Source organism: Sapajus apella, unplaced genomic scaffold (genome assembly GCF_009761245.1).
Source record: "Sapajus apella isolate SASKATOON/1434 unplaced genomic scaffold, GSC_monkey_1.0 scaffold7, whole genome shotgun sequence".
Taxonomy (NCBI): Eukaryota; Metazoa; Chordata; class Mammalia; order Primates; family Cebidae; genus Sapajus; species Sapajus apella.
Window position 1 is genome coordinate 11418641 of NW_022436947.1, and position 26021 is coordinate 11444661.

Genomic DNA, 26021 nt, shown 5'->3' on the forward strand with positions numbered 1-26021 from the left:
AAAAAAAAAAAAAAAAAAACTTAAAGCACAAAGTAGTTCTCCCTGGGAGCTGTAAAAAACAACTTTGGTTAAGTGACTGGATACACAATAAATATCCAAAGTCAATAGCTTAAAAAGATATTGTTATAAAGATTTTCTCCTTACATACTAATATATAAAGTATATGCAATTCTAATCAGTCCCAGTCTACCGTTTTTAAAAATAGATTTATGTAAGTTACTCATTGATGTTTAGAGTTAATATAGAAAAATAAATGAGCCAAGAAAATTGAGTAAGAGTTAGGGTACTTCCCCATAGACATTAAAACTTAATAAGTAAAATATTATGGCCCCTAAGCAAAAATAGGCCAATTAATGCAATAATGGCCCAAATATAGTGTATATAAGGATGTAATATGTTAATTTTAAAAATAAAAAAATCTGTGTGGAAGAGGATTAACATTTTTATTTTCAAACAGCATTAAACAATTATAAGACTGGTTAATCTTTAACTTACTGCAAACTAATGTGAAGTGATCATAAGACCCCAATAGAAAAAAATTGTAAATGTACTTGAGTAAACATTTAAGTAGCTAATACAAGCGACCAATAATTCTATTTTTAAGTGTTTAACATCATAAATATAGGGAAATGTGAATTAAATGGCCATTTTTTAAAAAATTCTTGTATATCAAGTAAATGTTAATATGCTTTCACCAAATAATTTCAGTTTTAGGACTCTGTTAAAGGAAGCTATCAGAAATTCAAGCCAAGATTTATGTACAGCTATCTTTAACATAACATTGACAAAGCTAGGTACATTTTAGAGATTTTGAAATATATAAAATGTGAAAAAGGATTATATTATCTCTGGGTGGCAAAGTTACAAATGTTATTTTATTTATACTTTCAATTTTTTAAAATATGCATGTGTTACGTGATTTTTTAAGAGACAGGGTCTTGCTCTCTCCACCCAGGCTGGAATGCATGGCTCACTGCAGCCTCTAACTCCTGGGCTCCATTAGTTACTTTTTTTTTTTATGGACTTTATTTTTTAGAGCAGTTTTGGGTTCACAAGATCAAGAGATCTTATGTACATTTCCTGTTCTAACACTCATAGCCTCCTCCATGATCAGTATACCCCTCACAGTGGTATACATCTTACAGTTGATGAACTTGCATTGACACATCATTGTCACCCAAAATGCATAGTTTACATTAGGGTTCACTATGGGTATTGTACGTTCTGTGGGTTTGGACAAATGTATAATGATGTGTTTACAATTATATATCATACAGAATAAAAAACCTGCACCACTTAGTCATTCTTCTTTTCCTCCATTCCTGGCAACCACTGTTTTTTTTTTTTTTTTTTTTTTTTTATTGCCTCCACAGTTTTGCCTTTTCTAGAATGTCATGTACTTAGAATCATAACTGTGTGGCTTTTCAGATTGGCTTCTTTCACTTAACAATATGCATTTATAATTCCTTTATGTCTTTTTGTAGCTCGATAGCTCACTTGTTTTTAGTGCCAAGTAATACTCCGTTACCTAATTTTGCCAGTTGATTTACACATTCACCTACTGAAGGGCATTTTGGTTGCTTCCAAGTTATGACTATTAGGAATAAAGCTGCTATAAACATACAGGTTTGTGTGTGGATATAAGTTTTCAACTCCTTTGGGTAATACTAAGGAGCACAATTACCAGATCGTATGGTAAGAGAATATTCACTTTTGTAAGAAACTGCCAAACTGTGTTTCAAAGTGACTGTATCATTTTGCATTCCCACCAGCAAAGAGTGAGAGATTGTATCGTTCCACAGCCTCATCAGCATTTGATGTCATTGTTGTGGATTTTTGCCATTCTACTAGGTGTTTTACTTAAGTCAAAAACCAAAACAAAAATGACTTTCAATTAAAGAAAAATAAAATACAGCTCTTTTATTTTGTATAGTTGGCGAGCTTTAGCCCCTCTCCTCCCCCTCCTCCATACCCTACCACTGTTGGACCAGTAGAGAGTAGTGGATTGAGATCTCGCTACCGTTCTTCACCCACCGTCTACAACTCACCCACTGACAAAGAAGACTACATGACCGACCTACGAACTTTGGATACTTTCCTTAGAAATGAAGAAGAGAAGCAGCATAGGGTTAAGCTGGGTACATATATATTTTATTTATACCTATTATACATATTTTTGGTGTCACTTAGTCCTTAACCTATTATTTTCATCATTTTAATATTCATGCATAAAATTTAAAGTCTCTTTTACTAATATACTTTGTTAGCTTGAAGAGAAACACATTTTGTTTTACTTTAAATGTAACAATTTTATGCAGTTAGAATTAAGGTCACTAAATTCAAGAAGTGAAATATAGATAAACTAAGAAATCTTGAAACTTTCGTCTACGATAAGATTGAAAGCTTTTTTGCATAATGTAAGTTACAATTTCTATTTAAAGTTGAGGCTATAAAATAATGTTTTGAAGCAGTGCATAGTGAACTTACTCAAATTATAGCTGTCTCTTTTCAGGTAGTCCTTTGGAAAGTTGGCGTGACACAGCAGGATGAGAGAGCGTGTATTTCCTCTAGAAGCACTGCTGTTTTTCAGAACATTTTAAAACTGTCTTTTAGTATTTCCTGAAGGTATAGTTTACCTTGGGAAAGAGTGTTAGCAAATCTTAATCTGTTTGGGCTGGATTTGATTATTACAGAGTCAATTATTTGAAACCGAATTAGGTTATTGAACTGAGTAATGATTTTTCCCCTCAGGAACATTCACAGAAAGGATATTAGGTGCTAACTGGGCCATGGTCAGGAAGCCAGTTATTGGACCATGGCTCTTTGTGTCGCTTGAAGTCTCACCAGTGATTTTTAATTTAATTTTGCCTGAAAGTGCCACAGATGTTACAGAAGCCAATCAATATTATCTTCTTATTTTTGATACCTGGTTTTAAAAAAAATTTTGAAATACTTTGAGTCTACTGAAACTAATATAGAGGATTACACAAAGAGCCTATGAATCCTCTACACATCTTTGTATTACCCACATATTTTCTGACTTCACTTTTATTCTTTGACCCAGTAGGAGCTATTTAGAAGTAATATCATTATTGTTTGGAAGTGTTAGTGGTGTTGCTTTTAATTTTCAAGCCTGAAGCGGCTTGGTTACGTTTTTTTTCTCCTAAGTTAATTTTACTGTGGTGAGAGAACCTGATCTGTACCCATTAACTTTTTGTTTGTTCAAGACTTGCTTTTAAGTCTATGTGATTGCTTTCTGCAAATGACTTTGGTATATTGAACAGAATGCAATCTCTAAATTTGGGGCTCTCTGTTCACTGTCACGCTTCTTGATGGTATTCTTAAATTTTTTTTTTTAATCAAAGCTACTGCAAATCAATTAAATTCTTTATCTTACTAATTTTTATCTGCTTGATCTGTTGATTATTAGGAAAGTATGTCAAAAGCTCTCAATGATTGTCTTCCGTTAAATGTTTTCTCACAATTCTGTCAGATTTGCTAAATATACATATGAGATTATGTTAAATGAATGTAAATTCGGAATTGTGAATATCATTCTGGTAAATTTGCCTTTTATCTTTATCTCTTAGGCTTTTTGCCTTAAAGTCTATTTCGTCTGACATCGATACATCTATATTAATTTCCTTTTGGTCAGGACCTGGCTGGTTTATCTGTCTCTGTCCCTATACTTTTCACCCTTCTGTGCCCATAGATTTTTAAAAATTAAGTATTTTGTGCAAATTAATTAATAAATGATTAATAAGTATTTTATGGGAAGCTACTCTAAAACTATATGTATATACTGTTCCCCATCAGACTTTCTTTTTTTGTTTTTTATTTTTTTGTTTTTTTGTTTGTAGAATTGGTCTCACTCTGTTGCCCAGGCTAGAGTGCAGTGGTACAATCTTGGCTCACTGTAGCTTTGAATTCAGGTCTCAGGTGCCTCTCCCACCTCAGCCCCCTGAGTAGCTGGGACTACAGATGTGCGCCACCATGCCATGCTAATCTTTGTGTTTTTAGTAGAGACAGGGTTTTGCCGTGTTGCTCAGGCTGGTCTCGAATTCCTGAGCTCACACAATCCACCCACTTTGGCCTCCAAAAGTGCTGAGATTACAGACGTGAGCCATTGTGCCCAACCCCATCAAACTTTGACTTGGTAGTTCTGACATCCTTTTAAGATTCTTTTCTAAATTATTTCTATGTTGGTTGTCATGGGAGCTTTCCCATTTCATCATTTCTTCTGTATTCCTTTAATACTTTTCCTTTTTTTTTTTTTTTTAACTGTAATAAAATTTAGTATACATAAAATTTATAAAATTAGCCCTTTTTTTTTTGAGGTGGAGTCTTGCTCTGTCACCCAGGCTGGGGTGCAATGGTGTGATCTTGGCTCACTGCAACCTCTGCCTCCCAGATTCAAGCAATTCACCCTCAACCTCCCAAGTAACTGGGATTACAGGCACCCACCACCACTCCTGACTAATTTTTGTATGCTTAGTAGAGACGGGGTTTCACCACGTTGGCCAGGTTGGTCTCAAACTCCTGACCTCAGGTGATCCACCTGCGTGGGCCTCCCAAAGTGCTGGGATTACAGGTATGAGCTACTGCGCCTGGCTCAATGTTAGCCATTTTAAGTATTTAATTAAGTGGTGTTAAGTACATTTACATTACTGTGCAGCCACCTTTTACATTTATTTGTTGGTACTCTGTAAGATAAAGGTTCCCTCTCCCTAGTCATGTCACTTATGTTGATGATTAGATTGTCCCAGATTTGGCTAGTGAGATCCTCTGTAAGCCGGCTTTTCTGTTCTTTTGACGTGACACTATCATTCTTTGAGCTAATCCCCCTGCCCCTATTCTGTTTTACCCTTACCCTAGCTTGTTTGGTTTAGTCACTGAGGACTCATGGTCAGCTCTTTTTTTAGCAATGTCTAAACTGTTTTTTAACTAATTCATTGAGTTTCTTAATTTCAGTCGCTTGTTTTCATTTTATAGTTTTATTTGGTTCTTTTCAAATATGCCACATTTTTTGTAGAATATTCTTTATTCTTCTGTTTTCAGTTCCTTTTTTTCTATCTCAGTTGCTTAAAAGCACTTATTTAAATAGTTGAGTTATCTAAAGTTCTTAGAGGTTAAATACTGACCATTTTTGTCTTGTTAGTTGTTATGCCTGGAGGCTTGTTTCCTTGCGATTTATGGAATTTCTGTGTGTTTCTGGTAAGCTTATCTTGGCTGAATGGAAGCCCTGTTTCTTCCTAGCTGTTTTGTATTTTGCCTCTGTCCGGTGCCTTAGAAGTGTTATTGCCCTTTAGCTAACTTAAGTGATTTCTAAGCCTGGAGATTCCTGGACCTCAAAGCTAATATAAATGGGCACTCTAAACCCATTCAAAGATGTATCTATAATTTTTAAATCAGAGTTTTTTGTTTTTTCAAATTGTCCAACAGCATATGACAGACAAGCTTCCATTATCTCCTGGTCCCAGTGAACAGATTTTTTTTTTTATCTGCTCAGAATGTGGCCCTTTGAGATTCCTGGTCCTCTAGCAGGAGCAGGGACTAAGGGTGGGAGAACGGTGTCAGCCCAACTCTCTACTTCTTATGGACCCAAATCCTTATGTCCATTTCCCACTTGGGCAATAAATTCCAAACTGATATATTTCTCAAGGCCTACAAAATTCTCTAGAGCAGCCACAGCATTCTCTTACAGGCTATTTTGATTTTTAATTCCTTTTTCATTTTTAACCACTGACTCTTCATAGCCTTACTTCTTTGCAAGCTCCATTATTCATTTAAATAATGTTTTTTTCTTTTGTTTTGTTTTTGAGATGGAGTCTAGCTCTGTTGCTAAGGCTGGAGTGCAGTGGGGCAATCTTGGCTCACTGAAACCTTTGCCTCTTGGGTTCAAGCAGTTCTCCTGCCCTAGTCTTTCTGAGTAGCTAGGATTACAGGCATCTGCCACCACACCTGGCTAATTTTTGTGTTTTTAGTAGAGTTGGGGTTTCACCATGTTGGCCAGGCTGGTCTCGAACTCCTGACCTCAAGTGATCTGCCCGCCTCGGCCTCCCAAAGTGCTGGGATTACAGGTGTGAGCCACTGCACTGATCTAAATAATGTATTTTATTTAATAAAGGTTTTTAGATATTTATGGTGGGAGATGTTTTAGGTTATCTGGTATACTGTGTTACCAGGTTTCCAAATCTCCATGCTTTACTCTGAGGTCTTTGAGATTCTCCAGCTGTAGATTTTGTGCTATTGTGGTGGTGGTGGTATTCATCATGGAAAGGCCCTATTTTGTCATTACTTGCTATGTGTATGTTTTCTTTGCTTTGACTAATGCCCACAGGTATTAGAACTTTCTATTTCTGTTCATCGTCTAAAATTTCATCCTCAGAGAAATTTTTCTCAAATTCAAGTTTTTTGTTTTTTGTTTTTTGTTTTTTGTTTTTTTTTTTGAGACGGAGTTTCTCTCACGTTACCCAGGCTGGAGTGCAATGGCGCGATCTTGGCTCACCGCAACCTCCGCCTCCCGGGTTCAGGCAATTCTCCTGCCTCAGCCTCCTGAGTAGCTGGGATTACAGGCACGCACCAACATGCCTAGCTAATTTTTTGTATTTTTAGTAGAGACGGGGTTTCACCATGTTGACCAGGATGGTCTCGATCTCTTGACCTCGTGATCCACCCGCCTCGGCCTCCCAAAGTGCTGGGATTACAGGCTTGAGCCACCGCGCCCGGCCAAATTCAAGTTTTTTCATAGCAAACTTATTTTTCTTAAAGTTAATGGTCAAAATGATTAATCAAAATGGGATAACTTTATGCTCTGTTATAACCATATTTCTTACTTTCCATTTCTGGTCTCTATTTATGAAATCATTTGTGTTGGTTTACAACTACTTTTCTTAACATTAATTCATTCCTAAAGTCAGTTTTGTCAGAATTTCACACAAAGTGAGATGATGTTTCTTTATAACTTTTTATGCTGGCATGAAACATACTGCCTTCACCTAAGCTCCTTGGCTAACCTTCAAAATTTTGATGAATTGAAATATTACTACATATCTCTTTGATGATTTCTTATTCTTTGTGCCCGTTAATGTAACAGGAATATGAGTTTTACTGTTTTCTAGTCATTCCTTTTAGAATTCTGCTAAGATTTAAAAAAAAAAAAAGTTTCTATTTATGAGTTTTATTTGAGGGTATAAAATACCAATTGATACTTTTTATATCAGCCAAACTCTGAAAATATAAGCCCTTCATAAATACCATATAATTGTTATCAAGAACATGCTTATTTATTTAGGCACTGTGCTAGATGCTGCAAAAAACAAAAACAAATACTCCCTGCCTTCAAGGAGCTCAAATTCTATTTGGAAAACAGACAAAAACTATAACCCTGAAGTGTGATGACTATCCTGGTTCAGAGGCCTCTGTCGGAGTAAACTCCTAAATAGAATTTTTTTTAGCATTTCTTAAAAGTAAATTTATAAATTTAGGAGTATAATCATCAGATAGTCTTTTAATACAACTCAGGAATTACCACAGGCTATTAAATAAAATACAGTAAAGTACAGGGGCAAATAAGTTTAGCCTAGAGACTAGTCTTTAGTAGAAGGCTATAGTTATCCCATTCAGAAGGAGCTTCTGAATACTTCAAGCAAAGAACTTGCTTAGCCTATTTATTTCCAAAAGAAATTTGTCTTCTGTTTGTTTGTTTTGAGACAGTCTCACTTTGTCACTCAGGCTGGAGTGCAGTGGCACAATCTCAGCTCACTGTAACCTCCGCTTCCCAAGTTCAAGTGATTCTCCTGCCTCATCCTCCCTAGTAGCTGGGATTACTGGCGCCCGACATCACGCCTGGCAAGTGTGTGTGTGTGTGTGCACTTTTTTTGGTAGAGATAGGGTTTCACCATGTTGGCCAGGCTGGTCTCAAACTCCTGACCTCAGGTGATCTACCCACCTCGGCGTTCCAAAGTGCTGGGATTACAAGCGTGCTCTACTGTACCCAGCCTAAGCCACCATGCCTGGCCATTTCTTACTGAATGATTTGAAAGTCTTAGAGAATGAAATAAGCTTAATTTTTCAACAAAACTAGACAGATGCCTTTGACTACTTATTGTTCTTATGGCTCTTCAATTGATAACGGCTCAGAAAATATTGTTTTTCATTTTTATCACAAGTAGACTGTGTTCTCTCAAGAGAAAATTATGTTGGGGAGAAGAGAAGCTCCTTAAGGGTGTTTGTCTTCTGATTCCTGGATTGCCATTGCCTAGATACAAGTGTTAACTCTAGATGTCAGAATTGCTACAACAGACTGATACTGTTTACCTTAACAATTAATTACAGGGAGCCCAGATTCCACCTCTCCTTCCAGCAGTCCTACTTTCTGGAACTACAGTCGTTCTATGGGGGATTATGCACAAACTTTAAAGAAGTATCAGTATCAGCTTGCCTGTAGGTCTCAGGCCCCATGTGCTAACAAAGATGAAGCTGATCTCACCTCTAAACAAGCTGCAGAAGAGGTAAGTGGAAAATAAAAGTGACTTAATATTTATGATTTGTGCATTGCTAGAAAGCCTTCTACTTCTGGAACATTTTTTCTGTAATCTTCCATTCTCCTGGACAGAAACATAAATCTGGCACACATTAAGCAGTGGGAAGGCTCCTGCCTTACTTTGTGTACTTAAAACTAAAAACTAAATTATTTCATACATTTTACTCTGTGACACACAGTTCACCTTAGTGCCCTGCCTGAAACATATTTTTATATTGATTATAAAAAGGCTCTCAGGTATATAATTGTACTTAACATATACAGAAATCTTGCTTTTAAAATATATTTAGATTGGAATATTTGTCAGTAATTTCATCACTTAATTCCACCAAATATGGAATTTTTATTTTCTTCTTAAAAGCAAGAAAAATGTTCTTTACACATACCAATGTAAGGAACTTTTAAAGATATAACTATGAACAGTACTTATAAGTGGGTAATAAGAAAATTACCAAATATTAATTAGATGAATATTGGTATTTGGGAAATTTTTTTCCTAAGTTCATTAAATATTTTTTAGGGTGGGAGAAAGAATGATGATTCCTGGCAAGATTTTTCCTCACTGTTCATTTTAAACATGATTTTATAGGTTTGGGCAAGAGTGGCTATGAATAGACAACTTCTTGATCATATGGATTCATGGACAGCTAAGTTTAGAAATGTAAGTTCTGACATTACTCTTTGGATGATATTAGTGTCTCTTAATATACAATGCATGCTATTAGAATATCATTTAGAGTTCATTATAAATTAGAATATTAGAGTTATTATAAAGGTACAGTATGAATGGCACATATATAAGGATACACTTATTTTTATGAGATTTTTCCTTCTCCATATTTATTGAATTGATACCTTTTGAGAAGATAAAGGAATAATATGTTTAGTTATTAAGATCCTCCCTTTTCCACTTCTCAATTTTATTTTCCAAAGAGCTTTTCTATTGGAGCCTTTTATGTACCCAGAAATGTAAGGGAAACAAAAATGAAGTCCTTGCCCTCAGAAAACTTAGAGTTTAGAGAGATGAGACCACATATGCTTGAAGCTATTTCAAAATAGATTATGATTTCTATTTTTCTAGAGAAGTACCCTCTAATCTTGGGCCAACTTTTCCCTATACAGAAGGAGTTAGTTTCCTTTTTTCAACTCCATGTCTTCCTCCCATGCTCTGTAGTACCTGTGACCTGGGTTCTGTTAGGCATATGGACTCCTCCTCCTACTACGTGGAGCTCCACTTAGCTTCAGAAGGGGCTGTTACTTCTGTTGTTTCATCCTTCAGCACTCATGCATCCATTCTGCATCTTCTAGAACTATATTGAAATCACTTGTGCTCATTTTTAATCCTTTCACTGTTATTTAAATAGGGTATCAAAATAGAGGGAGCAAAAAATGGTAGCCTACTTTCTTGACCCAGAAACCTGGATGGCATTTTACAGATAATTCCTGAACCCAATCCTAGACCTACTCAATTAGAATTTATGAGGGTGGGGCCTAGACCTCTCTCTGGGACACGTTAGATGATTTTGTTACAGCCAAAGAGTAGCTGGCAAATTAAGATGCATGTAGTAAATGTTGGAAGAATGAACGAGTAAGATCATGTCCTGGAACTGGAGTTTGTTGTAGTTTCTGTTACAGGCTAGTCTAAAAATGCTAATGTGTTTAAAATATGAAGTCTTAGGAGTTAGCTAGAGTTTTTGGAATTTTTTTTAAAAAGCAATGTATGTATACCTGTACCATATATTTTATAACACCAGAGTCTAGTTAGCACCCAATAATCAACCACATTAATACTTCTGCAGAAAAACATGAATAGTCACACTCAGTGGGATAAAGTTTATACATAGCTTCATGTGAATTCAGATCAAGTCTTGCCATTATATCAAAATTTGCTTGCTTAAATGGATTACAAAAAATGTTTTACATTCCCAGAAGGTTTTTATTTCAGTTGTTTATAATATCGTATTTCACCTGAAACATTTTTTCATCCTTTCATTTTATAGATAAACAAAAGATGGAAACAGCAGTGACAATTGAATTTGCTACAGGCACACACACAAAACAATAGCACACAAACCAGATGGAATGTATCCTTAGACAGTCTTTTCACCTCCCAGATTTAGTTGTATGTTAGCCATAGAAAAGGCATTTGAAAGTCCCAGTCCTAAAGTAATACTGTAATATTTGCAAGCCAGTTTCAAATGTAATAAGCTTGTTTTTCCACATGGTTAGGGAATTGGGTGAGCCTGCCGAGAGTTAAGCAGTTATGTTAGTTTGAGAAACTATCTTACTGATCACAAACCAATGTAAACAGTACATTAACAAATGTATGAAGTTACCCTACAAATGTAAACTGAAGATTATCCTTTTAGCTAAACTTAATAATTAGAAAATTTTAAGAAAAAGTTAACATATAGCTAAAAGTTTTATATTTTTTTCAGAAAAAAACATATTAAGAATGTAATTTAGTTCATTTACACTCCAGTGGCCTATTTATTTAACCATCTCTTGATTTCGGGTTGCGATTACTTTCATTCTTTTTTCACTATACTTTATGATTCTTTTAATATACAAGTATAAGATGATAAAAAAAATTCTTAAGAGTTGCTTGTAAAAAAGAAAGTAATTATTTGAGAGCTGCTTTGGAATCCTGGATCCAAAAATCTGTGCCTTATTTCTTCCTAGTGGATCAATGAGACAATATTAGTGCCACTTGTTCAAGAGATTGATTCTGTCAGCACACAGATGAGACGAATGGGTTGTCCAGAGCTACAGATAGGAGGTATGTGGCAACAGAGTCCAGTGTTGGGTTTCTGTCAGTAAATCTGCCAGATGGAAAATTTCTTCCTGTAATGGACTGCTTAACTTCTTTTGTTACCTTGAGGTGAAAAACAAAAAAATCCAAATGTCTATAATCTAGTTTCTTGGTTTTTTTTAATGTGACCGCTTTATCAAGATGTAACTTACCTACCATATAATTTATCCATTTCAAATGTACAGTTCAAAGTCTTGGGTTGTGCAACTATCACCAGTTGTCAGTTTTGAAACATTTCATTTCTTGGAAAAGAAACCCTCCACCTTTGACCAGTCACCCTGCATTCTATACATTCCTCCCAGCCCTTTGCAAGCTCCAGTCTATTTTCTGTCTCTATAGATAGGCTTATTGTGGATATTTCATATGAATGGAATCATAGAATATGAATGTGACTTTGTGACTGGCTTCTTTCACTGAGTATAAATGCTTTCAAGGTTTGTCCATGTTGTAGAATTTATCATTATCTCATTTCCTTTATTGCTGAATAATATTCAGAATAGATCTACATTTTGCTTGTTCATTCATTAGTTGATTGACATTTGGGTTGTTTGCACTTTTTGGCTACTATGAATAATACTGCTGTAAACAGTCATGTACAGGTGTTTATATGGACCTCTGTTTTCATTTCTCTTGGTATATGCCTTGGGGTAGAATTGGTATATGCTGAGCTGTATGGTAGCTTTGTGTAATCTTTTGAGGCACTGCCAGACTCTTTTAAAGCAGCTAGCTGCACCATTTTATATTCCCACCAGCGTGTTTGGGGTTCCGCTTTCTCCATATTCTTGTAACACTTGTTAAATGTTTTATAGCCATCCTGTAGTAGGCATGAAATGGAATCACATTTTGGTTTTGATTTGCATTTCCATGATGACTACTGATGTTTATTGGTCATTTGTATATCTTCTTAGAAATGTCTTTTTGGATCCTTTACCCGTTTTTAAATTTGGTTACTTGTTTGTTGAGTGGTAGATGTTTTCATTATGTATTCTAATATAAAACCAAGACTCTAGCAGATGTTAATCACAAAGTTGTATAAAGCATAAAGACTATGTAATAATGTAATTCTCTGCCACCGATTTTCAACTTTCTTATCTGCTAAAGGTAAAATTTTAGGGTACTATATAAATTGCCTAAAAAATATATACTACAACTTAGTTATTAAGTAATTACCTTTCAGAATATATAAAGAATATTTTAGTCCCCAGCCCCTTCTAGAGAATACATTTCTCCTTGAAAAATGTGAAGTACTTTGGGTTGCATCTTAGCACTTTCCATTTACTTTGGGTATCTTTGTTAATCAGTCTTTATTACCTGAACTAAGAAAAGAAGTGTGCGTCCCTAATGTGTCTTTTTATTGAATGTCCAAATGTTTTGTGTGTAATTAACACAGCACTCACATTAACCTTGAAAGCTGGCTGTTATTGCCCCATCTTATGGATGAGGCTACTGAGACTCAGTGACATTGATGATACTGACCCCTGTATAGGCCTAGGCTAATACAGCAGTGATTTGAAGACAGAATTCTCTGACTCCAAAGCCAGATTGGGCACTTTCTAGGTCTTGGCAATATTATTTGAAACCTGTGCATATCCTTTATAAGTTATAAAAGCGCATATCTTTCACAACATTTCACCACTGTGATACACTTTTTAAAAAAAATAACAACATTGTATCACTTCTCGGCCTTTTGGCTAAGATCAAGTGTAGTATCTGTTCTTATTTAAAAAAATAATAAAATAATAATAACATTGTTTTATCACTACAAATGCAGCATACATTTATTGTAGAAAATTTGCAAAGTACAGAAATCCACAGAAAAGAATATCACCTATAATTCTGCTTCCAGAGATAACCACTATCAATTTTGAACCACTGTCAATTTTAATTAAAATTGATAGTGGTTGGCCGGGCGCGGTGGCTCACGCCTGTAATCCCAGCACTTTGGGAGGCCGAGGCAGGTGGATCACGAGGTCAAGAGATCGAGACCATCCTGGTCAACATGGTGAAACCCCGTCTCTACTAAAAATACAAAACATTAGCTGGGCATAGTGGCGCGTGCCTGTAATCTCAGCTACTCAGGAGGCTGAGGCAGGAGAATTGCCTGAACCCAGAAGGCGGAGGTTGCGGTGAGCCGAGATCACGCCATTGCACTCCAGCCTGGGTAACATGAGTAACAAAAAAAAAAAAAAAAAAAAAAAAAATTGATAGTGGTTATCTGAAATACTTGATTTCTATATTTTTGAAGAAAATACTGTGACTTGACTTTATACATAGTATATAGGCCATATTGGCCACATAATGAGGTTTCAGTCCATGACGGACCACATATGCAACAGTAGGCCCATAAGATTATAATGGAGCTAAAAAAATTCCTATTACCCAGTGACTTATAGCCATCTCACGGTTGTAGCAAAAGATATTACTCACATGTTTGTGGTTATGTGTTGCAAACAAACCTATTGCACTGCCAGTCATATAACAGTATAGCACATACAATTATGTACAGTACATACTTCACAATGAACAACTGTGTGACTGGTTCATCTATTTATGTATTTACTACACCATACTTTTTTTTTTTTTTTTTTTTTTTTGAGACGGAGTTTCGCTCTTGTTACCCAGGCTGGAGTGCAATGGCGCAATCTCGGCTCACCGCAACCTCCGTCTCCTGGGTTCAAGCAGTTCTGCCTCAGCCTCCCGAGTAGCTGGGACTACAGGCGTGCGCCACCATGCCCAGCTAATTTTTGTATTCTTAGTAGAGACGGGGTTTCACCATGTTGACCAGGATGGTCTCGATCTCTTGACCTCGTGATCCACCCGGAGACTGAGCCTCACACTGTCACTAGGCGCCAGGCTGGAGTGCAGTGGTGCGATCTCGGCTCACTGCAGCTTCCGCCTCCCAGGCTCAAGCAATTCTCCTGCCTCACCGTCCCGAGTAGCTGGGACTACATGTGCGCGCCACCATGCCTAGTTAATTTTTGTATTTTTTAGTAGAGATGGGGTTTCACCATGTTGGCCAGGATGGTCTCCATCTCTTGACCTCGTGATCTGCCCACCTTGGCCTCCCAAAGTGCTGGGATTACAGGCTTGAGCCACCGCACCGGGCCTACACCATACTTTTTATTGTTTAGAGTGCACTCCTACTTACAAAAAAAAAATAATAATGAAGGCCAGGTGCAGTGGCTTATGCCTGTAATCCCAGCACTTTGGGAAGTCCAGGCAGGAGGATCACTTGAGCTCAGGAGGCCAAGATCAGCTTGGACAGCACTGCAAGACCTACTCTACCAAAAATTAAAACAAAAAATTAGCCAGGCATGGTGAAGTGAGCTTGTAGTCTCAACTACTCAGGAGACTGAGGTGGGAGAATCACTTGAGCCCAGGAGATTGAGTCTGCAATGAACTGTGATCATGCCACTGCACTCCAGCCTGGGCAACAGAGCAAGACCCTATGTCAAAAAAAAAAAAAAAATCAACTGTAAAACAACCTCTTCAGGACATATTCCAGAAGAAGGCAATTTAGAGGAGATGGCAGCTCCATGCCTGTTATTGCTCCTGAAGACCTTCCAGTGGGACAAGATGTAAAGGTGGAAGACAGTGATATTGATGATCCTGACCCTATATAGGCCTAGGCTAATATGTGTTTGTGTCTTAGTTGTTTGTTTGGGTTTTATTTTCATTTTTGTTTTTGTTTTTTGATGGAGTCACACTCTGTTGCACTCACTCCAACCTCTACCTCCTGGGATCAAGCGATTCTCCCGCCTCAGCCTCCTGAGTAGCTGGGACTACAGGCATGTGCCACCATACCTAACTAATGTTTTTTTTGTATTTTTAGTAGAGACAGGGTTTCGCCACGTTGGCCAGGCTATTCTCAAACTCCTAACCTCAGGTGATCTGCCTGCCTCAGCTTCCTGAAGTGCTGGAATTACAGGCATGAGCCACTGCGCCTGGCTGTGTCTTAAGTTTTTAACAAAAGAGATTTTTAAAAAGCAAAAATAATTTAAAAGTTAAAAACTGAAAGTAAAAGAAAAGCTTATGGAATAAACATACAAAGAAAGTATTTTTGTATAGCTGGCCAATGTGTTTGCGCTTTAAGTTGTTTTTACAAAAGAGTCTAAAAGTTTTTTAAAAACGTAAAAGTAAAGTAAAAAAGTTACAGTATACTAAGGTTAATTTTTTATTGAAGAAGGAAAATTTTTTAAACTAAATTTAGCCTAAGTGTACAAAGTTTATAGTCTTCAGTAGTACATGGTAATGTCCTTGGGCTTCACATTCATACACCGCTCACTGACTCACCCACTCAACCAGAGTAACTGCCAGTCCTGCCAGCTTCATTTGTAGGTTATTGGTCATATGATTTTGTTACCTGCTCCCCACAACCTTTTTCCATTTTGTTAAATAGTCTCCAGCATTTTTTTTTTAAACTAACCTGTCTCACAATAATCTCCAGCATTATTTTTATGGCTAGGTTGTATTTCTTTTTTATATATACAATGTTTAACCAATTTCTAAATTCAAGGGTTTTTTTTTTTTTTTTTTTTACTGTTACTATACCAAATCTTTGTGTACATTTGTAATTATTTATTGAGAATAATTTCTTCAGAGTTGTATGTCAATAGGTATGAATATTTTATGATTTTGTTGTTGTTATTGTTTTTGAGACAGAGTCTCGCTCTTTTGCCCACGAGGGAATACAGTGGTGCTATCACAGCTCACTACAGCCTCAGCCTCCTGGGTACTAGAGATCCTCCCACCTCAGCCCCCTCCAAGTAGCTAGGACTACGGGCACACACCACCACGCCTGCCTGGTTTTTTTGTATTTTTGTAGAGACAGGGTGCCCAGGCTGATCTTGAACTCCTGAGCTCAAGCAGTCCCTCCATGTTGGCCTCCCAGAGTGCTAGGATTACAGGCATGAGCCAGTGCACCTGGACATATTTTAAGGTTTTTTTATACACATTTCTTTTCAAAAAGCTTATGCCAGTTTATACGCTAGCAACCATGACACATATAAGAATGCTTTTCCTTACATTGGATATTGCTAGCAAGGTTGGATATTTTGAAATTTTTAATTGTTTTTTAAATTTCTATGGATAGTTACCTTGCAGGATATGATAAGAGAAAGAGAAATCACTACCAAAAAGAGCTTCCGCTTTCCTGGCATAAATGGCAACTTCTAATTCAACTTACTTTGAAAATGATTATGTCTCCTTTTATACATGTCCTGTAAAAATTTTCTGTATATTAGTTGTTCATAGATTTACCAGATCGATTTGGCTGCTTCTCTGGGGAAGGGGAGGGATGTTGTATGTGTAAATCTGGCTACCTTGCCAGATTAGTTGTAGGTAAAGTAGATCGTGCAAATTAAAATGAACTATTAATTGCTTTCTTTCATTTATTCCTTCAACATTGAGTGCCTAATCTGTGCTGGGTATTAATACTATTCTAGACATGGGGAGATACAGCAGTGAGCAAAATGGCCAAAGTCCCTGCACTCATTAAGCTTTCATTCTAGTAGATGAGACAGATAATAAAAGAGATAAAGTACACGGGGCCAGGCACGATGGCTCACACCTGTAATCTCAAACACTTTGGGAGTCTAGGGTTGGTAGATTGCTTGGGCCCAGGAGTTTAAGACCAGCCTAGGCAATATAGTGAGACCTTGTCTCTACTAAATTTAAAAAAAGGAAAAAAGTCAACCAGGCATGGTGGCACATGCCTGTAGTCACGGGAGGCTGAGATGGGAGGATTGCTTGAGCCCAGGAGATTGAGGCTGCGGTGAGTGGTGTTTGCACCACTATACTCCAGCCTGGGCGACAGAGCAAGACACTGTCTCAAAGAAAAAAAGAAAGTACATTGGACAGTGGTTAGTGCTAAGGAGAACAAAAGCCCAGGAGGGTGGTGGTATTCATGTTTAGAGAGGAGGGGTGAAATTTGAGGTGGGATGGTCAGGGGAGGCATCATTGGCTTATATAAAGATTTGAAGGCAGTGACAAACCAGCTATATGAACACATGACAACAGCCTTTTAAGTTCTTTTGGAAACTCACATTTAGAATAATCTGTGTTCTCTGTTTTAACAGAGGCTAGTATTACTAGCTTGAAACAAGCTGCCCTGGTTAAAGCCCCTCTCATTCCGACTTTGAACACAATCGTTCAGTATCTAGACCTTACACCGAATCAGGAATACTTGTTTGAAAGGATCAAAGGTAATTATTGATTTGAAGAAGAAAAAATAAGAGCTTTTTTACTATACTGGAATTTTATCAATAAAGATTAACAAGAAAAAACTGTTTTAATTAAAAGTATACTTTATGGCTTATAAATACATATCTAATTATGGCTTAATGGTTTTATTTTGTGTAGGAAGCTTGAATATGAGCTAAGTGGTCTCCAGTGAATATTTCACTTATTCCTACTTTTAGACTCATAAGAATGGGCGCCACTATGACTTTCTTTCTAATTCCAGTATGCTGAGCCTTATTTCTCTTAATTCTTACAACTCCTATCTAATAAGTTGCTTCCTTATATATCTGTTATATTCTTATATTTGGTGGGAGATGTGAGCTTCTGAGATACTGACTTGAGAATCAGGAAATGTAGCCCCTCTGTCACCCCCACACACCCTTTATGCCTCTCTACTCACAAAGGAGTTCAAAAGTTAGAATTTTTTTTAATTGGGATAAACTTTTTAAAAGGTTCTCATCACTAAGACAAGTTTTAGAAATAGTATTCAAATTTATCATAAATCTTAATTTGGAAGTTGTAATGTTCTCTCTTTCCCCTAAGGTTAGATCAGGATTCAGAAATAAACATTTTGCATGACTTTTGAAAACATTTATATAAGGAGAATTTCAAACATTCACAAAACTAAACAAAATAGTGTACATAACCATCTTGTATACATCAGTCAGCGCCCACAATCACTAGTCCCTGGGTAGCCCCTCCCTATCCATACCCTATCCACTTTATTCCTGTATTATTTGAAGCAAACCCTACATGTCATTATCAGTTCATCTGTAAATATTTCCTTGTATATCACTAAAAGATAAGCCTCCTGCAACCCCCTGTTTTTGAGACAGGGTCTTGCTATGTTGCCTAGGCTGGTCTCCAACTCCTAGGCTCAAGCAATCCTCCCACCTCAGCCGCCCAAAGTGCTGGGATTATAGACATGAGCCACCATGCCCAGCTGAGTCTTTAGAAAACTAATAGAACCATACATAACCACGATACAATTATCATTCTTAATAATTTTTTTTTTTTTTCGAGACAGGGGCTCTCTCTGTCACCCAAGCTGGAGTGCAGTAGTGGCACTAGTGCAGAAGTGTATAGCTCCCTGCAGCCTTGAGCTCCTGACCATGGCAGTCCTCTCTCAGCCTCCCAAAGTGCTGAGATTACAGGAGTGAACCACTATGTTGCCTGGCCCTAGTATTCTTTATGTTGTGAGATATTAAGTCTATATTCAAATTTCCAGCTATCTCATAAATTACATAATTTCGGCAATGTTTGTTTGAATTGTAATTCAAGTATTGTAATACATTGCAATTGGTTATTTTGAGCTATATGCTTCCCATCCACCTTTTTTTTTTCCCTTTGCAATTTATTTGTCGGAAGAACTGGATTGTGTTTGTCTTGTAGAGTTTCCCATAGTGTGGGTTTTGCTGAATGCATCCCTATGGTGTAGTTTTACATAACCCCTTCTCTTTTCTATAGATTCGTGTTTGAGTTTTTTGGCAAGATTGCCTTGTAGATAGCAGGGTATCTGTACATTAAAAAAAAAAAAAGTGTCTGTGTGTGGACACATATAAACAAAGTATATAAAGATATATCATATACACAAAAAAGCTTAAAAGAAGACAGTGAACACTGTCCTCTTAGATAGTTAGCAACATTTTGCCATATTGGATTCTTTCTCTCTCTATATATAGACACAGACACACACACACACACACACACACACACACACATTTTTTTTTTTTTTGCTGTACCATTTGAAAGTACACTGCAAGGGCCGGGCGCGGTGGCTCAAGCCTGTAATCCCAGCACTTTGGGAGGCCGAGGCGGGTGGATCACGAGGTCAAGAGATCGAGACCATCCTGGTCAACATGGTGAAACCCCGTCTCTACTAAAAATACAAAACATTAGCTGGGCATAGTGGTGCGTGCCTGTAATCCCAGCTACTCAGGAGGCTGAGGCAGGAGAATTGCCTGAACCCAGGAGGCGGAGGTTGCGGTGAGCCGAGATCGCACCATTGCACTCCAGCCTGGGTAACATGAGTGAAACTCTGTCTCAAAAAAAAAAAAAAGAAAGAAAGAAAGTACACTGCAGACATCATTACTTTTTAGTATGCATTCTCCTACAAGTAACAACATTCTCCTACATAGCCATGATACAATTACCATACCTTAAAAAATAATAATTTTCTGATATCGAATGTATTGTCCATATTCAAATTTTCCCTACCCATCGTCTTCTTTTGAGAACCCTGAGTAGTAGTCAGATAAATCCAAAATCCCACAGTTTGGATTCTCATTTCTTCATGGTGATGTTTATCTTTTTTATATCTTGTATTTCTTTAGGTTGGGTGTTTTGATCACATTTTTAAATTATTATACTCCCTTATTATATTCCCTTAATATATTCCCTTAGCCTTTTATTTTTTTTTTCTTTTTTGCATACTCTTAGCTTTTAAAAATTTCACCTTGTTGCCACAGAACTTTCTCAGGGAGGTTGTATGAGTTCATTTCGATGGAACAGAGGTGGTGACTTCAAAGGACGAAAATGGGATACAGACCTGCCCACCGATTCTGCTGTAAGCCCCTAGATTCATTCATTTTAGTTATTTACTATTGATTGATTTGACTGACACAGGATCTCACTCTGTCACCCAGGCTGTAGTGCAGTGGTGCATTCACAGCTCACTGCAGCTTTGATCTCCCAGGGCTCAAGTGTTCCTACCAGCCCAGCCTCCCAAGTAGCTGGGACTAGGCCTGCGCCACCACACCCAGGTAATTTTTTGTATTTTTTGTAGAGATAGGGGTCTCACATTTTTGCCCAGGCTGGTCTCAGAGTCCTCGGTTCAAGTGATCCCCCACCTCAGCTTCCCAAAGGGCTTGGGTTACAGACATGAGCTCCTGTGCCTAACCCTTAGATTTATTTATGGGTTTTTTTTTTTTTCAGTTTAATGTTTTTGTTATTGGATTTTCGTGTTTTTGTTTGCCTATTATAAGTATTAAATAATTTAGGGCCGGACGCAGTGGCTCACACCTGTAATCCCAACACTTTGGGAGGCTGAGGCGGGCAGATCACGAGGTCAAGAGATCGAGACCATCCTGGCCAACATAGTGAAACCCCATTTCTACTAAAAAATACAAAAATTATCTGGGCGTGGTTGTGCGCACCTGTAGTGCCAGCTACTCGGGAGGCTGAGGCAGGAGAATTGCTTGAACCCAGGAGGCAGAGGTTGCAGTGAGCCGAGATCGCGCCGCTGCACTCCAGCCTGGCGACACAGCGAGACTGTGTCTCAAAAAATTTAGAAAATAAAGTATTTATAATAGTATCAGCATGTTCACCCAACCACTGTTAATATTTTGTGTATTTTTTACCTTTACTGGTGGCTACTATTTTTTAGTGTTTTTATCATAGTTATAATTCTTTTATATGTAAAATTATATATTCTTTTTTTCCACTTCTGCAATATTTAGGGTTGTTTTCTACAGCCTCTTCCTGCCTAGATTTTTTTTTCATTATTATACACTGTCATTTAACTATTCTCCTATAGTGGACCTGAAAGTTTGAGAAACTTGTGGTAGAGAAGGGATTTTCACATATTTTTTGATCTTAAGTAATGTGGTATGCAGTAGTGTGATGCACATTGCTTTCTTTCTGGGGATCGTCACTTTAACAGAGACTCTTAGAATTATATTTAGGAGATCAAAGAACATAAATATTTTTATGTGCTTACAAGCTTTTCAAAATCATATTTCCTTGTTTTTTTTTTTTTTTTTGAGACGGAGTTTCGCTCTTTTTACCCAGGCTGGAGTGCAATGGTGCGAACTCGGCTCACTGCAACCTCCGCCTCCTGGGTTCAGGCAATTCTCCTGCCTCAGCCTCCTGAGTAGCTGGGATTACAGGCACGCACCACCATGCCCAGCTAATTTTTTGTATTTTTAGTAGAGACGGGGTTTCACCATGTTGACCAGGATGGTCTCGATCTCTTGACCTCGTGATCCACCCACCTCGGCCTCCCAAAGTGCTGGGATTACAGGCGTGAGCCACTGTGCCAGGCCCCTCAATGTTTTTATATAGTGCCTGTTAGGGGTGAAAATTAAGTTTTAAATGTTGAGATTCAAATTGAGAATTGAATGTACTTTATCTTAGTTTTGCTATTAACTATTGTTATGAATGATTCACTTAGCAGAAAACTGATAATGCCCTTCTTTTCTGGGGTTGCTATGGAAAAGTGAAAATGAAGATCAAATATGTAGGGAATGGGAGTCTGGTGTTTAAGTCCCACCCTCCACCCCCATCCCTACCAGATAATGGTAACTTTGTAGGCTGGAGTATTTAAACTTTTTCAATTTGAAAAGGAAACCTTCCCATCAAAATACAGACTAATTTGATGGCAAATATATTTTTGTATTTTAAATTTTGAGTAGATTATTTGAATTAAGCCTAGCTTTATGTCTTAAATACACTGAATTTCTTTATGATTTAAGAGAGGAATTTGTGAATTCCTTATCTTTATAGGAAATAATACTTTCAAAAGACTAGGTGTACTACCTGAATTAGGTGTTTTTATCTTTTTATTCTACAGATTTTAACTTGTAAATCTAACTCATTTGACAGCATTTTTTTTTTTTTTTTTTTTTTTTTTTTTTTTTTTAGTTTTAAAGCACGGTGGTTTGTATGACAGCATTTTTATAATTCACTCTTTAGAGAAAAATTTTTTAATTGGAATTGTTAGAAATACAGATGTTTCTAAAGAGCTACATCCATGCTAGATTTTCATGCTGACTTAAGAAAAAAAATTATTTCTTCATCCTCAGATCATCATGCACGTGTTTTGCACCTACCTTGATTCCAGATTACCTCCACATCCTAAGTATCCCGATGGAAAAACTTTTACTTCTCAGCACTTTGTTCAGACACCAAATAAGCCAGGTATAAACTTCTCCTAAAAGAATGTGTTGAGATTTTCCTACAAAATATCTCTGGGGGTTTGGTTTTTTAATGCAGCATATTTCCTTCCTTTATAGATGTCACGAATGAGAATGTTTTTTGCATTTATCAGAGTGCCATCAACCCTCCCCATTATGAGCTGATCTACCAGCGTCATGTATACAACCTGCCAAAGGTATTTCTATGTAGGGAAGGCACTATTACAGAATGTCTGGGGTGATTTGCTTTGACAGTGTTTCTAAAATTATAATCTCGTGTTAATAGAAGTAGTAAATGTTTTAAATTAGGGGAAATGTGTTTCGTATATATATTATTTCTTACTATAAAAGTAATATGTGTTTAATTTGGGAAAGTATAAAGAAAAAGAAGGAAAATCACTCATTCCATTACCTGAGGCAGCCATTGTTGATTTTTTGATTGGTGTATTGCCTTTTGGTAAATTTCATTTTGGTCTTACCTCTTTTTTTTAAGAGGCAGAGTCTAGCTCTGTCGCCCAGGCTGGAGTGCAGGGGCACAATCATAGCTCATCGTAGCCTTGAACTTACAGGCTTAAGAAGCCGTTCCACCTCAGCCTCACAGGTAGCTAGGACTACAAGCACGCACTAGTAAACCTGGCTAATTTATTTATTTTTGGTAGAGACAGAGTCTCTACAAAAACTGTTGCTCAGACTGGTCACGTACTCTTGGCCTTAAGCGGTCATCCCACCTCAGCCTCCGAAAGTGCTGGGATTACAGGCGTGAGCCACTGCACCTGGCCCTTTCTTTGTATTTCTTATGGGCTAAAATTATAGTTTTATATCCTGCTTTTAAATATTAGCTTTATAACATAATTTTCCATATTATTAAAAATCGTCATAAAAATTTTTTTGTTGTTTTGTTTTTTGCAACAGTTTCGCTCATGTCGCCCAGGCTGAAGTCCAGTGGCGCATTCTCAGCTCACTGCAACCTCTGACTCCTGGGTTCAAGCAATTCTCCTGCCTCAGCCTCCCCAGTAGCTGGGATCATAGGCACCCACCACCATACCCAGCTAGTTTTTGGTGAGACAGAGTCTTACTTTGTCACCCAGGCTGGAGTGCAGGATCACAACCTTGGTTCACTACAACCTCCACCTGCCTGATTCAAGCGATTCTCCTGCCTCAGCCTCCCAGGTAGCTGGGATTACAGGCGCCTGCCACCATGCCTGGCTAATTTTTTGTATTTTAGTAGAGACAGGGTTGCACTGTTTTGCACTGGTCTGGAACTCCTGAGCTCAGGCGACCCACCTGCCTCGGCCTCCAAAGTGCTAGGATTACAGGTATGAGCCACTGCGCCTGGCTGTTTTTGTACTTTTATTATAGATGGGGTTTTACCATGTTGGCCAGGGTGGCCTCAAACTCTTGACCTCAGGTGATCTGCCCACCTTGGCCTCTAAAGTGCTGGGATTACAAGCATGACCCAGCATGCCCAGCCTAAAAATACTTCTTATACCTTTCCCAGCTATTTTTTTTTCTGAGACGGAGTTTTGCTCTTGTTACCCAGGCTGGAGTGCAATGGCGCAATCTCGGCTCACCGCAACCTCCGTCTCCTGGGTTCAGGCAATTCTCCTGCCTCAGCCTCCTGAGTAGCTGGGATTATAGGCACGCGCCACCATGCCCAGCTAATTTCTTTTTGTAGTTTTAGTAGAGACGGGGTTTCACCGTGTTGACCAGGATGGCCTCGATCTCTTGACCTTGTGATCCACCCGCCTCGGCCTCCCAAAGTGCTGGGATTACAGGCTTGAGCCACCGCGCCCGGCCCCTAAAAATACTTCTTAATGGCTGTAAAAAAAACTTCACTAGCATAATGTTTTCAACCATTTCTCTCCTATTGTGCCTTTTGGGTATTTCTAATTTTTTAGTTTATAAATACTGCTTAAAAATGTATCTTCATGCATATAGCTGTCTGCATTGCATTAGCCCAGAGCTCTAACTGTGGAATTCTAGGTCAAAATATTTTTAGAGGCCGGGCGCGGTGGCTCAAGCCTGTAATCCCAGTACTTTGGGAGGCCGAGGCGGGTGGATCACGAGGTCAAGAGATCGAGACCATCCTGGTCAACATGGTGAAACCCCATCTCTACTAAAAATACAAAAAATTAGCTGGGCATGGTGGTGCGTGCCTGTAATCCCAGCTACTCAGGAGGCTGAGGCAGGAGAATTGCCTGAACCCAGGAGGCGGAGGTTGTGGTGAGCCGAGATCGCGCCATTGCACTCCAGCCTGGGTAACGTGAGTGAAACTCCGTCTCAAATAAAAAAAAAAAAATATATATATATATATATTTTTTAGAACTTTAAAAATAATATATTACCAAATTACTTTATAATAAAGGTTATTGTATCAATTTATACTTTCACTGATGTGTTTTACTTCTTTTTTTTTGAGGTAGTCTTGCTGTGTTGCCTAGGCTGGTATCAAATTCCTGGGATCAAGCAATCCTCCTGCTTCAGCTTCTTGAGTAGCTAAGATTATAGGCACATGCAGGTTTTTTAGTCTTAATTGCAAGTGTCATTTCTGTTGAAAACCTTTGCAGTTATTTTTGTTACCAGCATCTTTACTGAAAAATTTTACGTTGGCTATAATGATAAATTGTGTTATCAGATTCTCAGAAAAATATATTAATTTTCTTTCTTTTAAGTTTAATATTTTAACTTTGTGTGTAAATATTTTGGGCCATTGAAGTTCTTGTGAATAACCATGCCAATCTTTTTCTGTTTTTTAACCACTATCTTTTTTCCTTTTTCTTACGTATAAACACTGTCTTTTAAAAATCATACATTCTCTCAGATTCTTGAGTTAAAAACACATTAAATCAGAGTAAGTGGGGAAAAGTTAATCAGTAGATTGAATATCTAAAGTAAGAGCTGTTTTTACAGACTAAAAATTACATAGTTTGATTTTAGAGCTAGAAAATGCTGCCTTGTATTCCCTTGCAGTTAAAATAAATTTATATTTTGGCCCGGTACAGTGGCTCATGCCTGTAATCCCAGGACTTTGGGAGGCCAAGGCGGGCAGATCATGAGGTCAGGAGTCCAAGACCACCCGGCCAACATGGTGAAACCCCATCTCTACTAAAAATACAAAAATTAGCCGGATGTGGTGGTGGACACCTGTAATCCCAGCTACTCAGGAGGCTGAGGCAGAAGAATCGCTTGAACCCAGGAGGCAGAGGTTGCAGTGAGCCAAGATGACGCCATTGCACTCCAGCCTGGGTAACAGAGTGAGACTCCATCTCAATAAATAAAAAATAAATTTATATTGAATATGTTATTTATATGCTAAGGTATACTCTGATGTATTTTAAAGTATGACTGAAAGGTTTTTTCGTCCCAACACTTGTTTATGCCATTAATTTTAGGGATAGAGCATTTTTGTGGTGTACAGGGGCACCAACCTCAGAATAGCTCTCCAAGCTCTTTCATGCCTTAGTAAATATTTTTCCCCATGTGTGAAACACGCCCCGCCCCCAGTCCTAGT

At 37.7% G+C, this 26021-nt stretch overlaps 1 protein-coding gene and 1 pseudogene across 5 annotated transcripts in view; both read left to right on the plus strand.

Moving 5' to 3' along the window:
- The window catches only part of TMEM209 (transmembrane protein 209), a 40419-nt gene that overhangs the window by 9858 nt on the left and 4540 nt on the right, over positions 1 to 26021 (plus strand). For all 5 annotated transcript variants that reach the window (XM_032275980.1, XM_032275982.1, XM_032275978.1 and 2 more), the window contains exons 6-13: positions 1934 to 2138; positions 8338 to 8513; positions 9135 to 9206; positions 11228 to 11324; positions 17435 to 17560; positions 20066 to 20163; positions 22400 to 22514; positions 22610 to 22707. In XM_032275980.1, coding sequence (XP_032131871.1) covers positions 1934 to 2138; positions 8338 to 8513; positions 9135 to 9206; positions 11228 to 11324; positions 17435 to 17560; positions 20066 to 20163; positions 22400 to 22514; positions 22610 to 22707 — 987 coding nt within the window. The remainder of the gene's footprint in view (positions 1 to 1933; positions 2139 to 8337; positions 8514 to 9134; positions 9207 to 11227; positions 11325 to 17434; positions 17561 to 20065; positions 20164 to 22399; positions 22515 to 22609; positions 22708 to 26021) is intronic.
- LOC116550499 lies at positions 13029 to 13133 on the plus strand (annotated as a pseudogene).